The sequence below is a fragment of the Ursus americanus genome, chromosome 3 (assembly GCF_024610735.1).
Source record: "Ursus americanus isolate L20-20 chromosome 3, mUrsAme1.1.p, whole genome shotgun sequence".
Lineage (NCBI taxonomy): Eukaryota > Metazoa > Chordata > Mammalia > Carnivora > Ursidae > Ursus > Ursus americanus.
Window position 1 is genome coordinate 52,328,738 of NC_142129.1, and position 15,418 is coordinate 52,344,155.

Sequence of the window (15,418 nt, forward strand, 5' to 3'; positions counted from 1 at the left end):
GAAAATCCCTATGTCCTGTAAACAGACCACAGCGGCACACCTCTTTTGCCTGATTATAGGCTTGAGATTGATTGAAACAAATACTAGCATATCCAAAAGCAAATTATCAATTATTTATTTAATTTACTGAAACATATTTAAACCATTATTATACCAAAGTCATGATACACCCAACTGTTATGTTAGCACTAGCATATATTCAATGGGGACCAAGGAACATGCAGAAGTTTATGCAGTGGGAGGAGAAGGACACCGGGTGGGCGTGTGGATATACCCGTATGAATAAACTAGGTTGCAAGTAATTTGAGAAAAATGTCTCATAAAAATTACCAACTGAATTCATCATAAAAATCAATACAATGAATTCAGCTAAAAAGCACCAAATAAAAAGTTTATTAAGCTAAAAATATATAATCATTGCAACATTCTGAGGCAACACTGATAACCAGGATACATTCAAAAAAGTCAAAGCTTGGGACACCTAGGTGGCTCAGTTAGTTATGTGTCTGCCTTCAGCTCAAGTATTGAGCCCAGGGTCCTGGGATCAAGCCCTGCACTGGGCTCCTTGCTCAGCGGACAGCCTGCTTCTCCCTCTGCCTTCCACTCCCCCTGCTTGTGTTCCTTCTCTGACAAATAAATAAATCTTAAAAAAAAAAAAAAAAAAAAAGCAAAGCTCTTCAACGTAAGCAAAGCAATTAAATGAACTTTTAGTTAATTAATATTTTAATATTAAGGCCCAAAGTCAAGGAGCTTCTAGGTTCTAAAGCAAAATAATCAGAGAGGAGGATGAAGGAGAAGCTTCAAGGGCAGGTTACTGATGTCTCAACCTAGACACCGACATCAGAAATAAGTAGGGGGGGGGGGAGTCAGTTGAGTGTCTCACTCTTTATTTCGGCCCGCGGCGTGATCTTGCAGTTGTGAGATCGAGGCCCATGTTGGGCTTCACACTCAGCAGGGAGTCTGCTTGAGATTTTCTCTCTCTCTCTCTCTCCCTCTGCCCCTCCCCCTGCTTGTGTGTGCTCTCTCTCAAATAAATAAATCTTTAAAAAAAGAAGAAAAAGAAAAAGGAGTAAGCCTTGCCCATTTTACTCGCGAAATAAATGGGGCTTCAAAACACTCAATACCAAAATACAAATACCAAGCAAATATGTGCGTCAAGAGCAACTGAATGTTGTATTCCTCCTTGTGACTGTGCCAGGCTTTGCGCAGAGAGGATAGATTCAGGACCTTTGACATTGCCAAGGTAGTGACATCAGCTAAACCTCGCCTCCTCCTCCAGCCCTGGCACTCTGAAAACCTGCCAGGTTTTCTCATCAGGAGGAAATCCAGACTTCACTATTCAAATGCACCTGAGGATCCCACGCACGGTGGGTCTCACACTCCTCTGCCAAGTTGCTCAGGAGAGCGGAGCCAAGGCCCTGCAAGAGTACTGTGCCATCCAGATTCACTGAATGCCCGCGGAGTGTGAGAGAGACCTCACCGGGCTCTGGAGATGAGCTCAGGCTATTAGTCACCAGGGTCCTAGGTTCCTCCTACTCTTGCACAAAACAGCAGGACACACATGGCTGTGTCCTCTTGCCATTACTTCCACTTCCCAAAAGCTGACCACAGTTCAGAAGGATTAAGTTTGCTGACCTGCCCTTAACACGGCGGACTCACTGCACTTGTGCATTACAAAGAATCAATTATTTGACCAAATATCAACACAACAGTGAAGAAATTCACATTCTGTATGAAGAAATTCACACTCTGTATAAAACAATGAAGACGAGAGTGATTTTTTTTTTTGGTACCTGGAATCTCACCGTTCCTGGCCAACAACTGAAATGAAGCTATTCCTATCCTAGAGGGGCAGAGCTGCTCACAGGTAACTCACTGGCTGCTAACGTGCCGGGAGGGGCAGAAAACACCAGCACCTAAGTCTGAAAGCTTCCCCTTAGTTCTTTGAGCCTGAAATGATGAAACTACAAAGAACACTAAACAAAACGAAACAAAAAAAGCAATAAAATATGTAAAATATGTAAGAGACAATATACATGTTAATAATATACGTAGTGAATAGACTGAAACTAAATGTTCAAATAGACCAAGAAATTATCCACTGATTCAGGAAAAGGATAAAACACACAAGTTACAGAGACATCAGATAGTCATGCAGAAATGAGTTAATGTGAAAAGTTCCTTTTCAATACACATAAGCCAGAAACAAATCCAGACTGAGTCCACTGTTACATTAGGAACCGTAGTCAGCGTTCTCAACTTTTAAATGCAAAGGACTAGGTGCCAGTCCCTGATCTACCACTAAGTAGATAAGAGACTTCGGGCAAGTCATTTAACCTCTCTCATCTGAGAGAGACTGTACCAGACAGTACCTATTATCACTATGACCTTTCATCCTTTCTAGCTTTAAAATTATACGGTTCTATGAAATGAAAATGCAAAGGTACAGTATTACCGTATTATTGTAATCAGATGGGTCATAAGTGCTCTGTTTAAAAACTTCACACAGTTCCAAAAATTCTTCCGTCATCTCGTCGATTTGTCCATTTAAAATCGCTCCTTTGGTACCACCAAATTCAAGTCTTTCCAGTTTCTCAAATTCCAATATGGTCACAAATATATCCTTAGTAAAAACACAGTAAAGATCTTTCCACCATCTTGAACAGGACAGGAACATTTTAAAGTTGCAAAGAAAAAACACTTTCAAGCATTCAAAAAAAAAAATAAGTTAATGGACACTTACATGACAGAAAATTATAAATGATTTAAATGAATAAAGTTGCTGTTTTTAAAGTCATATTCCCATTTTCATATTTCCTGAGAATTTTCTAGTAGTACAGGCAATGCCTACTTTGCCATAGCTAAACATCTGATTCCCTAATTTCACATCCTTCTAATCCGAAATCAAATCCCCAGGTAATAATCTAGAAACCCTCTTTTCAGCCACCTGCATTTTGCAGTGACCCACCTCCCCTACTGAAAGGGGGTGTAAGACTGTTGAGGAAGGGGGACCAGTCGCCCATAGTTAGGCATTTAGCAGTCAGATTTTGAGAGGCATTCAGGCTGAGTAAGGGATGGGAATTTCCAAAACATGAATTTCTAATTTTGGATGAAATACAACAAATTTTAGTTTAACAAGAAAGTCCACACTTGAAAGAGCTTTACAAAGAATCTAAGGCACTGTCACTAGATCCCCTTGTTTAAAAAACCCCTTAGCCCGTCGGCTCCAGCTACGTGTGTGAACGTTTGTACATGTGTGTATTCATTGTTTAAGTATCTGAAACACACTCGTACACAGCACATACTTCCATGTTTTTTTTATGAAGAGCTTTAATATTTTTATAGTTTATATAAATATATACTAATGGAGAGTGTGGTAATTTAGATCATCAAATGGGTTTTCCAGGTATAGAATCCCAAGGTCAAACATATGAAGGAAAAAAAGGATACAGTTCAGAGATCGCTCATTTACAACGGTCTTCCAAGAGCTTATTAAGTTAGAAGTCAAAGGTCACTAATACATAACAGAGTCTCACTTATACTCAGTATACTAAAAGAATCACAAATGAGTTTAAAAAAAAACACCAAAAAACCAAGGTAAAGCTTATACAACCACCTTAATAGCACTGGCCTTGTCAGCACTTCCTAACTGAGAAAGGAGCTCTCCCACTCTCCCATTCAAACAGGATAAACTATCTCCTGAATGATACAGAAAACTACAAGATCTTTTTTAACCCACCCACAATATGAATAAATCACAAGTCAATAAATGAATACCTCTATTTTCATGAACCGGTCCAGAAATTTGTCAAATCTACAAAACACCAGTTGAGACTGGAAATCCCATGGTTTTATCTCCTTATTTCCCTTAAAATAGCTTGCCAATTCTTTTCTATAGTTGAAAAAAGACTTTTTGAAAGTCTTTAAGATGTTAATGGCCACTTGAACCTTTTCCAAAGACTCTTCGACTTCTCTTTTCAAAAGGTCTTCAGGTGAAAGGTAAGCTATTGCCTAGGATTTAATAAAAGGAAACTCTGATCAAAAATATGTTTTTAAAAAGTTTACTTTTTTAATGAAAACACCTGTTTCAATGAATCATTTTATTTTTTTCAACAAATCATTTTTTTAAAGATTTTTTTATTTATTTAAGAGAGTATGGTGGGGAGGCTCAGAGGGAGAGGGAGAAGCAGGCTCCTTGCTAAGCAGGGAGCGGGACATGGGGCTCCATCCCAGGACCCTGGGATCATGACCTGGGCTGAAGGCAGACACTTAACTGAGAGCCACCCAGGTGCCGCTGTGTGTGTGTGTGCGTGTGTGTGTGTGTGTGTGTGTGTGTGTGTGTGTGTGTACACACTTTTTTTTTTTTTTTTAAGATTTTATTTGAAAGAGAGAAGCACTCGGGGAAGGTAGAGGGACAGAGGGAGAGGGAAAGGGACAAGAATACTCCACACTGAGCACTGAACCTGACCTGGGGCTCAATCTCATGATCCTGAGATTATGACCTGAGCCAAATCCAAGAGTCAGACACTTAATGGATTGAGCCACTCATGCGCCCTCAATGAATCAGTTTTAAGTGATACACCTCTAGAATGGGCTAGCAACGCTGTGAGACAAAAAGTAAATTCTAGAAATTCAGACCCTTGTATTTCAATGACATACTTGTACACATTAGAATTATCTACAGGAGACTCTAGAATTTCTGAACATATTTTCTAGCAATGACTAAGTTTTTGCTAAGCTTTGCAGGTATGACAACTGTATAATCGAAATTTGTATGGGTATTCTCACTACAAATATTCTGCGTAATTTTTACTTCATATAAAGAAATACACAAGCCAGAAGGGGAACTCTCAAAGACCATGGACTTTAAAAATATGGTCACCTTCATGGAACACTACATCAAAAACTAAGCATGTACTGTATGGTGACTAACATAACATAATAAAAAAATAATTATTAAAAAAAATACATGGCCACCTTACCTGGTAGCACTGGGTCATTTGTAAAGGCGAGAAAGAGCTAATATAGTTAAGTGTATCACTGGCAATTCTCTTAGGTTAGCAAGCATCTCTTCTGCAAACATTGTAGGACAAAAATCTAGTGGAAATAATGCCATATAAACTAGTTTTAAGTATAGGAAATGGAAAGGTAAGGAGGGTTTTTAAAAGAAAGACCCATGTAGGGCCACCTGGCTGGCTCAGTCAGTACAGCATGTGACTGTTGATTTCAGAGGCAGAGTTCAAGCCCCATGTTTGGCATGGAGACTACTTAAAAAAAAAACCAAAACAAAACAAAACAAAAAATACCACAACTCGAGTAGCAGATTCACGTAGCACTGGCCAAATTCTCACAGGACAGTTATCTAGGTGCCTTCCAGTCCTTCTCTATGTGTATTTGTTAGAAATATTCAGAATTTCCCTCTTTAAAGACCTCAGGAAAATATAAATTCTAAAGGTTCTTTTGTGTACAGTTTCTTCCCAATGCATCTTAAACTCATAAATCATAGGCTTAAATTATGTGCCTTACATGTTGGGGTTGCTTAGAAAGCTGTTACTTGTCTCAGTGGAGTATGTAATGAAAGCCATTGAGTTTAACCTACCAGATGGAAGGATTCTTTTCTAAATGTAGACCTACTGTTCTCTTTCTCTCATTAATGGCTACAGTTTTACATGTAATATAAACTGTACCATAAATTATAAGAAAAATCATGTTTAGTTTCTAAAACCCCTACTGATTAGAATCCTTTAAGTTCGAGCTGTAGATTCCCAATCTATGTTCTTACTTCCCACTCAGACTGCATGGAAAAGTAACTTGCGTGTAGGCTGCTAACACTGCACAGAGAGCACCGAAGAGGACCACCAGAAATCCCTTAGCAATGTGTGTTATACAGGAGTTCACAGTTTGGTATCGGCTCGGGATTCCAGAGACCTTTATCTTTATGTATTCTTTATAATAAATGCGCCCTGTGACCTTTCAGGAAGCTCAAAAAAAAAAAAACCCAAAAAACAAAAACTACTTCCAGACAAGCCATTCTTATTTTCATTCTTACTCTTCCTGACGCACCTTCACACAAATGAGACAATCACAGCAATTAACCTCCCAAAGACCAAGGCCATAGTACTAATAGTACTAAATACCCTAGACCAGAAAATCCAGTCTATGCCCTTCCAGTGGGCAGCAGGGTGTGTGAGAGAAAAGATCACCAGGAGGCAGGAGACCTGGCTCTGATCCAGTTAGGGGCCACCAACTGCTTTTGGGGTATTAGCTAAATTATCTCAGAGGATCTCAGGTTCCTCATCTAGAAAGGGAGAGAGAAGAATTAAGTGAACCTCAGGATCCCGTTTAGCTGTTAAACTCTGCATTCTTTTCCGCTTCCTAAGCAACTCTCTAGAGCATACCCAACCATGAGTACGCTCTTCTCTCTTACTCAACGGTATCAGCCCACACCAACAAAACACCCATGGGATTTAGGATGAACTGGTCCCCACTTCAGAGGCCTTATACACTAAAATACTGCTAACCAATTTATTCATCAATAAACCAATTAATCAATTATTAAGCAATTTATCAGTGATACTATGTTACTTGGAAGCCTGTCTCCCTGCTGCTGCTTTTCTGTTTGATGTGTTTTTATGGATTCTTACTTTTGCCCAACCTGACATCTCTTTTCCAAGCTCACCTCTCAGACTTAAACTTTTCTTCACCTGTATCTTTTTTTTTTTTTTTTTAAGGATTTTATTTATTTTTTTGACAGAGAGAGAGACAGCCAGCAAGAGAGGGAACACAAGCAGGGGGAGTGGGAGAGGAAGAAGCAGGCTCCCAGCGGAGCAGAGACCCTGATGCAGGGCTCCATCCCAGGACCCTGGGATCACGCCCTGGGCCAAAGGCAGACGCTTAATGACTGAGCCACCCAGGCTCCCTATATCTTTTTTTTTTTTTGTCTTAAGATTTTATTCATTTATTTGACAGAGAGAGAGCACACAAGCAAGGGGAGCAGCAGAGGGAGAGGGAGAAGCAGGCTCCCCGCTGAGCAGGGAGCCTAACTCGGGGCTGTATCCTGGGACCCTGGGATCATGACCTGAGCTGAAGGCAGATGCTTAAATGACTGAGCCACGCATCTGCCCCTTTTCACGTAGGATCTTGAAGGACAATATCCACAAAAGAGATACCAAGCCATGAAATAGAGTGGTGGGCCTAGAGTAGTAATGAGGTACAAAAACAGGGAGCAGAGTCAGGTTACCAGAGAAAAGAAGAAGTCATTTAAAAAAATAAAATAAAATAAAATAAAATACCCCATTATCAAACTCCAGTATGCCATCAACTGAGGTGGCCAGATGATGAGATGATACCTTTTGTAAGTCTGGCCTAAATGACTATGCTGAGAAAAGAAGAGAAACACATTTACTCCTAAAATAAAACAGATCTGAAATGGGAATGCCTAGAAGAACCAGCCATAGCATGAAAATGAACGAAACCAACCAGGAACAGCAGCAAATGGTGGAGGCCATGGTCACCTAGACAGCACATGACCTTTCCAAAGCGGTACCTGAAGCTCTCACAACGGACTGTGCCAGTGGCCATGAGAGAGCCAGTGCTGTGAGATCTCTGACTTTTCAGTGGAGGCTGGAACGCCAAAATTTAAATGAGACCTCAATATAAGCAATATTTTTCTGAAATTTTAAAATACCATAGAAAATAAAAACATTGCACTGATGTATTAGCCAAATACAGATGACAGAATGCCAAGTTATTACCTCTGATGTTTAACACAGCAAGCGTTCAAACATCTCATCAACACATTAAGGTCAACAGATTCATGGAACACAAAGTACATGAAAGCTACATGATGAAATAATAAAAACCACTAAATGTGTAATGACATAAATTGTGCAAGGTACAAATTAAACAACATGGTACCACTATATACCCAATTAATCACCCAAAATTTTTTAAAATGGTAATGATCGGGGTGCCTGGGTGAATCAGTCGGTTAAGCATCTGCCTTCGGCTCAGGTCATGATTCCAAAGTCCCAGGATGGAGCCCCACATCGGGCTCCCTGCTCAGTGGGGAGTCTGCTTCTCCCTCTGCCCCTAACGCAGCCTGTGCTGCCTCACTCTCTCACTCTCATCTCTCAAAGAAATAAAATCTTAAAAAAAAAAAAAAAAAGTAATGCTCAAAGCTGGTGAATTATAGTAAAACGTTTTATACATTGATAATAGCAATGTACTTGATATAACCTTTTAAAAAGAATTTGTAAAAATCAAAAATTGTTCAAGAGTCATGAAAAGATTGTACCCTTTGATCAATATCAAGAATTTATATTAAACCAATTATCCAAGTTAAGGAAAAAGAACTCTCATATAAAGTTGTTTTCTGGCTATTGCTTATAATAGAGGAAACTGGAAGCAACCTAAATATCCAACAATAAAATAATTTTTCAAAGGGGCTAGTAAAAAAATAATTATATATATGATAAAAATGCATAAATATGTGTAAGTTTTCAGAGAATGAAATATAAAAAAGGCTGAATTTTATAGTGATAGATGCACAGGACTATTTCTATTAAAAATTTTATGCAATGAAAATACTTCACAATTATCATTAGTACACCACATATTATAATTAAAAATCAAAACTGTTATTTTAAAATATGGAACCTAGTCTAATGGGCAAGAAATTCTGCCACTTAAAAACTGGGTGCCTTTAGGAAAGCTATTTATCTTCTCTTGACTTCAAGGATTTTTTTAAAATTATAAAATAGAATACTAATAGTATCTATATGTCATAGCATTGCTAGGGAATTACATTTGTAGTTTTTGTAAAGGCTTAGAAGAATTCCTAGCAAATATAAGGCACTATACAGTGCTTGTTATTATAAGAAATAAACTAGACAGCAAATCACTGGGGAAGAGTTGGGGAGAGTTCAGCTCTTCAGGGAACCCAGGTATGAACGTTGGCCCATTACTGATTTGTGATTCCTAACATGTTGTGACACATTTACTATGAGGTCCACTTGGGAATCAAGGATATCAGGTCATTGGAACATTTGGACAGAAGCCAGAAACACTAAGCAACAAGGGAAGCTACATTATTTCCTTGGGAACTTGGCAAACTGGCCACTGACATTGACTAGAGGCCAGAGATAACAGGTTTCCAGGCTTACAGGACTTCTTACCAGCCACCTACTACGATAAGTAACCACCTCTGGAGCTTATACATCAGCAGGGCTTTCCAGTAAAAGTTTTAATAAATCTCAAAATAAGATGAGGATCCTTTAAAAGGGGTAGAGCAGAAGTTGTGAGTGTAACTTTTGACTCTTCAATAGGGATCATGGTCTTTAACTTGGAGATCCAAAGCCATTAGGACCCAGCACACTTGCTTAACAACAAAGAAAGAAACAGAACAAAGCCAGAAGAGAGGATAAAATATAGCAAGGAATTGACCTGTGGTTATCTCTCATTAACAGCTGCAACTAGTTTGGAGGTCAATAGCTTAGAACTAGCTTTGACTGAGCCTCTATCAAATGCCACACTGGGCATTCAACTTAGGTTACCTCTTGATCCTCGAACTGGGCATTATCCTCACTTACAGATATGGAAACTGAGGTTGGAAGAACCAATTTAACTCCCCCTTAAGTGTTTCAATTAGAATTGAATCCAGGTTGGTCTAAAGCCAAAGTCCTTTTCCATATACTCCACCTCTTTAAAAGCAGAGAGAAACACACACATTGCCAACTCAATCTCACAATCCAGAAACTCCCAACTGCAAGTTAGGAGACCCATTCTCTAATGTGGATTTCTCCCGAAATTCTCCAGGAAATTCAGCAAATGCTGTCATTTTTCCAGTCTCAGGTAATTCATCTAAAAAAATATCAGGGACTGGATTAAAACACAGTTCCCAAACCACTGCTGTTTATCCTACAATAGTGGTCTCTTTACTGCTTGTAAATCTTGTACAGCAAGATTCTGGGACCTGGGGCAGCAGGAGCTACAAGCTGTCTGCCTTGTCTCCGAGCACACTTTCAGGGTTCCAAATGCCCTCCAACCTACCCTACTGTACAGTAAAGCATTTTTATTTTCTCTGCCAGTCACAGTGTCAACACCACTGGGAGGCATTAGTCTAGATCAGAGATTTAGGTCAATCACAGTCATCCACCACCCTCTGAGCAAGTGACCCAGAACTGTCCCAAGTATCCTATCGCCTCTGCCACAATGATTGCTCCCAGAACGGAATTAGAACCCACTGGACCAGAACTAAGAAAGAAAGACAACCTCTTTCCAGGGAAGTTCCTCTGCTAGAAGCATAGACATCTGGAGCTACTTAAAGCCGTCTTAGCTAACAAGCGATGAGAATAAAGTCAAACACGATGAGCAAACGGAGGATGGCAGAGAGCTTTGGAATTATCTGACATCTCTGAATCAAGCTATTCCCGAAGCCACTGTGTTCTTAGACTTCCCAGGTCACATGAGCTTATACTTTTTTTTTTTTTTTTTTGCTTCAGTCATCAGCTGCAGCTGGAGGCGATCCACTTCTCACGGAAAGCATTCTGAACAACCCCAAGTCTAAGTCATAGACAGATTCTGCTTCTCGGGCATTTGTTTTACGAAAACTCCTTAGTGGTTCAGACACACATGCTGCTTACTGAGCTTGCTATGGTGAGAACTATGTCTCCCCCAAAATTCATATACTGAAGCCCTAATCACCAACGTGACTATCTAGAAATCGGTGTTTAGGAGGCCATTTAGATGAAATGAAGTCCTAAGAACAGGACCCTAACGTGATAGGACTGTAACTTTTTAAGAACAGAAAGAGAACACTCTCTCCACCATGTGAAGACACAGAGAAAAGGCAATTACTGAAAGCCAGGGGGAAAAAAGCCTCTCACCAGAACACGACCATACTGGCACCTTGATCTTAGCCCCCGTCTCTGAAATTGTGAGAAAACAATTTCTGAAAATAAAGCCACCCAGTCTGTGGTATTTGCTATGGCAGCTCAAGCTAAGACACACCCCCAGCTGGAAACCACTGGGTTATGTATCCTCCAAGGATCTTTTAGCTCTCAAATTATAAAATATTCTCTGATTTTATGGACCCATGAAGAATTAAAGTTCATACAGGAAAACTTAAGAAAACAGTCCAATTTTTAAAAACATTTTCCAAGTGAAGAATAGACAAATATAAATGAGATTTTTAAAGATCAACTATGAATCAATTCTTTAAGACAATTCCATTACTCTTGTTTTCAGAATTTTTTTCAGTCAGGTTCTCTTACCTTACCTTCCGGAAGTCTTCCTCAGTCAGTGTTCCTGTGGAACCAAAGGGAAAGCTACGAAGAAAGGACTATACCTATCTGCCTATTATTATTATTATTATTATTATTATTATTTTGAAGTGGAGGAGAAGTGGGAGAGGGGCAGACGGAGAGGGAGAATCTCAGGCCAGCTCCACGCCCCACACAGGAGCCCAACACAGGACTCAATCCCACAACCCTGAGATCATGACCTGAGCCAAAAATCAAGAGTCAGACGTTCAGCCAACTGAGCCACCCAGGCTCTTATTAGAAGCTACCTTTACTCTCTTTGAAGAAAGGTAGGGTATTAAATCCAGTAACAAACTGTCCTTTGAATGCACTGGACTGATTTCCAGAGCTTCTCTGCCATTTAGAATAAAAAGTCACCTAGTTCTTGTTACCATAAAAGTCCTTTCTGAAAAAAAGAGAGGAAAAGGGTCTTCCTACTATAGACTAGATTCGCTCGTTCTCCATTGGTTTATTAAAACCTACCACATGGCAATGATTGTTCTTCCTTTTTTTTTTTTATACTACATACCTGGTCAATGAAGAGATTACAAAACTCTTGCAATAAAATTATAACCCGAGCAGGAGTATTATAAAACTTGGAATGACTCCAGATGAGGCAGATGGTATGAAACAACGGGGCGATGAGTACACGGATCTGCGGGAATTCCGTCTCCTGGACACACCGAACATGTCTTCTCAGGGGTCTCAGGTAAAGCTCCACATCTTGGGCTTCCAGGAGCGCTGAAAGGAAAGAAACCGCCATTAATGTGATGCAGTCTCCTTTTCCAAATTCACTTCACAAGTTCAAGAAAACAGTGCAAAAGAACATGACTATACTTAAGTGCAGTTCTCTTTCTTTTCATATGGCTTCTCCCACCCCTGAGCTACCACGGGTTTGGAAGGCTTCCTACACCGTCCGTGTGGAGCAGCCATTCAAGAGAGCCCTGGTGTAGTGCCCTGCACAGCCCAAGTAAACCGTGAAGCAAGACTTAGTGGGGAAACATAGCTTTACAATCTAAAGAAATTTATTCAACTCCACGAAACCGCAGGAATAAAACATGTCTGCAAAGTTACCGTCACTTTATGGTTGGGGTTACAAGCCCATCCCTAGAATGGTAATTCCTCTTAGGTACTTGGTACCAGCACAGTCTCAGCGTCTCATCCCAGTGTCCTATGAGAGTAACTCAGGCAATGACTGGGGAATTTTGTATTATTCAAAATGTAACTACTAGAATTGTTAGGTACAGGGGATAAAAAAAAGTATTTTGGAACTAGAGAGAGGTGAAGGTTTAGGACACCATGACTGTCCTGTCGTTCCGCTCTACACTTCAAAACAGTTTTCTTTCTGTGAAATGAGTTTTATCTCCATCTTAAAAATCGTTAAGCAGGGTGAATTAGGAATATTTCCCAAAAATGTTTTAGCATTTTTCATATATATTTCATATATATATGAAGAAAAATATTATTACTGCTTAATACAATCCAAATCTTCTCTTGATTAAAATTAGTCATTTTAGGGGTTCCTGGCTGGCTCAGTCAGTAGAGTACGCAGCTCAGTCTCAGGATGGTGAGTTCAAACCCCACACCAGGTGCAGAGCTTACTTAAAAAAATTGGGGCACCTGGGTGTCTCAGTCGGTTAAGCACCTGACTCGATTTCGGCTCAGGCCATGATCTCAGGATTGTGAGATCAAGCCCCATTTCGGGCTCCATGCTGGGCATCGAGCCTGCTTGAGACTCTCTCTCCCTCTGCCCCTCCCCTCCACCCTCCAGCCTGCTCTCAAAAAAAATAGTCATTTTAATGTACCCTGAATGGATCTCCAATAAACTGCATCCAAATACATCTGACCAACTGAAAACAGGCTTTACTTATGAAGGTAGGGAATGAAGTCAATTCTTATTTTCTGGTGTTATCCCAAAAGACTCCTGCCCGGGGGGCGGGGGGGTGCAGGGAACAAAGCAACACAGACAACCCAACGTTTTTTGGCTGTCAGAGTCAGGAATGCACCCACTCCTATTACTCCACTTAACATATAACCCATTTATCTGTCCACCTAAACAATAAAGACCTCAGAAGAAAGAGAGCATCCACAAACTATTTTCTTCCCCGGTTGTACCCATGTTTTCAAATTAGTGTGTTTTTATCAATGTTAATTTCAAAATTAAAAAATCACATCTGATAAGTGCCTTTAAAATATGGTAAGCACATCTGGCGATTTCACAGGGCCTCAAGGACGTCCTTGAGAGGCGGCCTTCCACATCTAACTGACAATGGCTTGGGGCCACGTGCTCTACTGAAAGAGTTTATGTCTGAATCTCGAAATCCATGTGCTCCCAAGGCCCTGAGTAACCCCTGGGACTTGTTCCTGCAGAAACTTTATCCACAGAAAATGTTCATCTTACACGAACACAGAAACAACGCGAGCAGCCTCTACTGAGGACACGCTCACGGTGTGCCCAGCACCACGTACCCTGCATAATTTATCTTTAATCCAGTGCTTCTCAGCCAGGGAAGGTTTGGCCCCCAGGGGTCATCTGGCAATGTCTGGTGACACTTTTGATGGTCACAACTGCAACAGGGGGGAGTGGGCGGAGGCCAGAGACACTGCTCAACATCCAGCAAAACCCGGAGCAGCCCCCACCCAACCAGCCCGCCCGGAATGTCAATGCTGATCAACACAGACAAGACTGTGGGGAAAAATGACAAGGGTGAGAAATATCGCTCTAATCCTCAGAACAATTCTGTAAGGAAGGTGTTCATATGCCAATTCGGCCAATGAAAACCAGAGGCTCAGCAAATTTAAGATGTACTGAGTGTGTGTGGGACAGGAATGCTGCTGTGACAGACCTTCCAACCCAAATACTCCCCCTCATGATCCCTTTCTCAGAACTCCTGGGGAAAACCCTGCAGAGATAATCTAACACTCACGTGTATTTGAAGTATTTCCTAACCTTACTTACCTTATATAGGAAGAAATTAAAAAGTCATTTTCTAATGTTAGAAAGCAAAAAAGCTATGCACCCAATTATCTTACGTTTCAACATTTAAAACTTCAGTCTCATGCGTATGCCTCTTTGCTCAAATATGCTTCAAGAAACATGAAGAGAAATCAAGAAACAAGTGGGCTGTCCCCCTGGGTGGAGCTGATGCTGGACAGTGAGACTTTTCACTGAAACTTCTGGTTTTTAACCACGTACATGCACTTGTTCAAAATTCAGCAAACAAACCCTCCTCTATGTTTAATCCTCACCGAAACTTCAATGAGGACTTTGAGCTCTTTTGAGCTAAGCACCTGGTGGATGCCAAGTACCAGAGACTCTATCAGAGAGTTACTGGACTAAGTGTAGCCCCACTGCTGACTAGGAAACGCCCATGTTGGGCTTCCACTCACCCCTTGCAAAGGCCTTGCTCACACACATTCCAGTTAGAACTTCCATCCGGAGCCTGTTTGCTAGATCCCTACAATCTATCCTAAAAATAGTTTAATGTAACTGGAAAATGAAGTACTGATGAAGAAGAATTTATCCGTAGAAGAGCCAAGGGCCATCACCTCATGAACACGTTAACAGCAAAAGGGTAGACGAGGCCAGGCCGGCAGGCAGGGTTGAAATCATGACGGACACCAACACCAGGCCAAAAAGCCAAAGTCTTACCATTTTTCACGGTCGTGAAAATGTCCTTCAAAGTGGGAAGATAGCTGCTTCGTTTAATTTTCAGGATCCTAACCATGTTGAGGACAACAGGAGCTCGAAGCTACATTGAAAAAGAAAATGTAGCATTTGGTAATAAAATACTTAAGTTCTATTCCACTCACGCACAATACACACAGCTTTTCATATGCAAAGACTTATCTGGTTTCAGGTTGAAAATAATTTTAATAGCATTTCTTCCTTAAGCTTGAATTTTATTTTACATTTATAGCTCTTGAGTTTTCAAAAAGTGTGTCAATTTACACTTCATGTGTAAAATGTTAAATTTTCCATATAAAATTTCTTGCTATGTTTCAGAAAATCTGAGAGACATGCGAACATGAAAATGAATGTCTTAGTCTTCAGAACATTAAATCAAGTAATACGTCAGGCAAACACCAGAGGAAGCAAAGTTAGCTCTTCCAAAGCT

At 40.4% G+C, this 15,418-nt stretch overlaps 1 protein-coding gene across 1 annotated transcript in view; it reads right to left on the bottom strand.

The window, feature by feature from the left end:
* The window catches only part of DNAH11 (dynein axonemal heavy chain 11), a 307,801-nt gene that overhangs the window by 281,559 nt on the left and 10,824 nt on the right, over positions 1-15,418 (bottom strand). Inside the window, exons 5-8 of the mRNA XM_087860989.1 lie at positions 14,953-15,052; positions 11,830-12,041; positions 3,778-4,011; positions 2,456-2,623 (exon numbers count right to left, since the gene is read on the bottom strand). Coding sequence (XP_087717115.1) covers positions 2,456-2,623; positions 3,778-4,011; positions 11,830-12,041; positions 14,953-15,052 — 714 coding nt within the window. The remainder of the gene's footprint in view (positions 1-2,455; positions 2,624-3,777; positions 4,012-11,829; positions 12,042-14,952; positions 15,053-15,418) is intronic.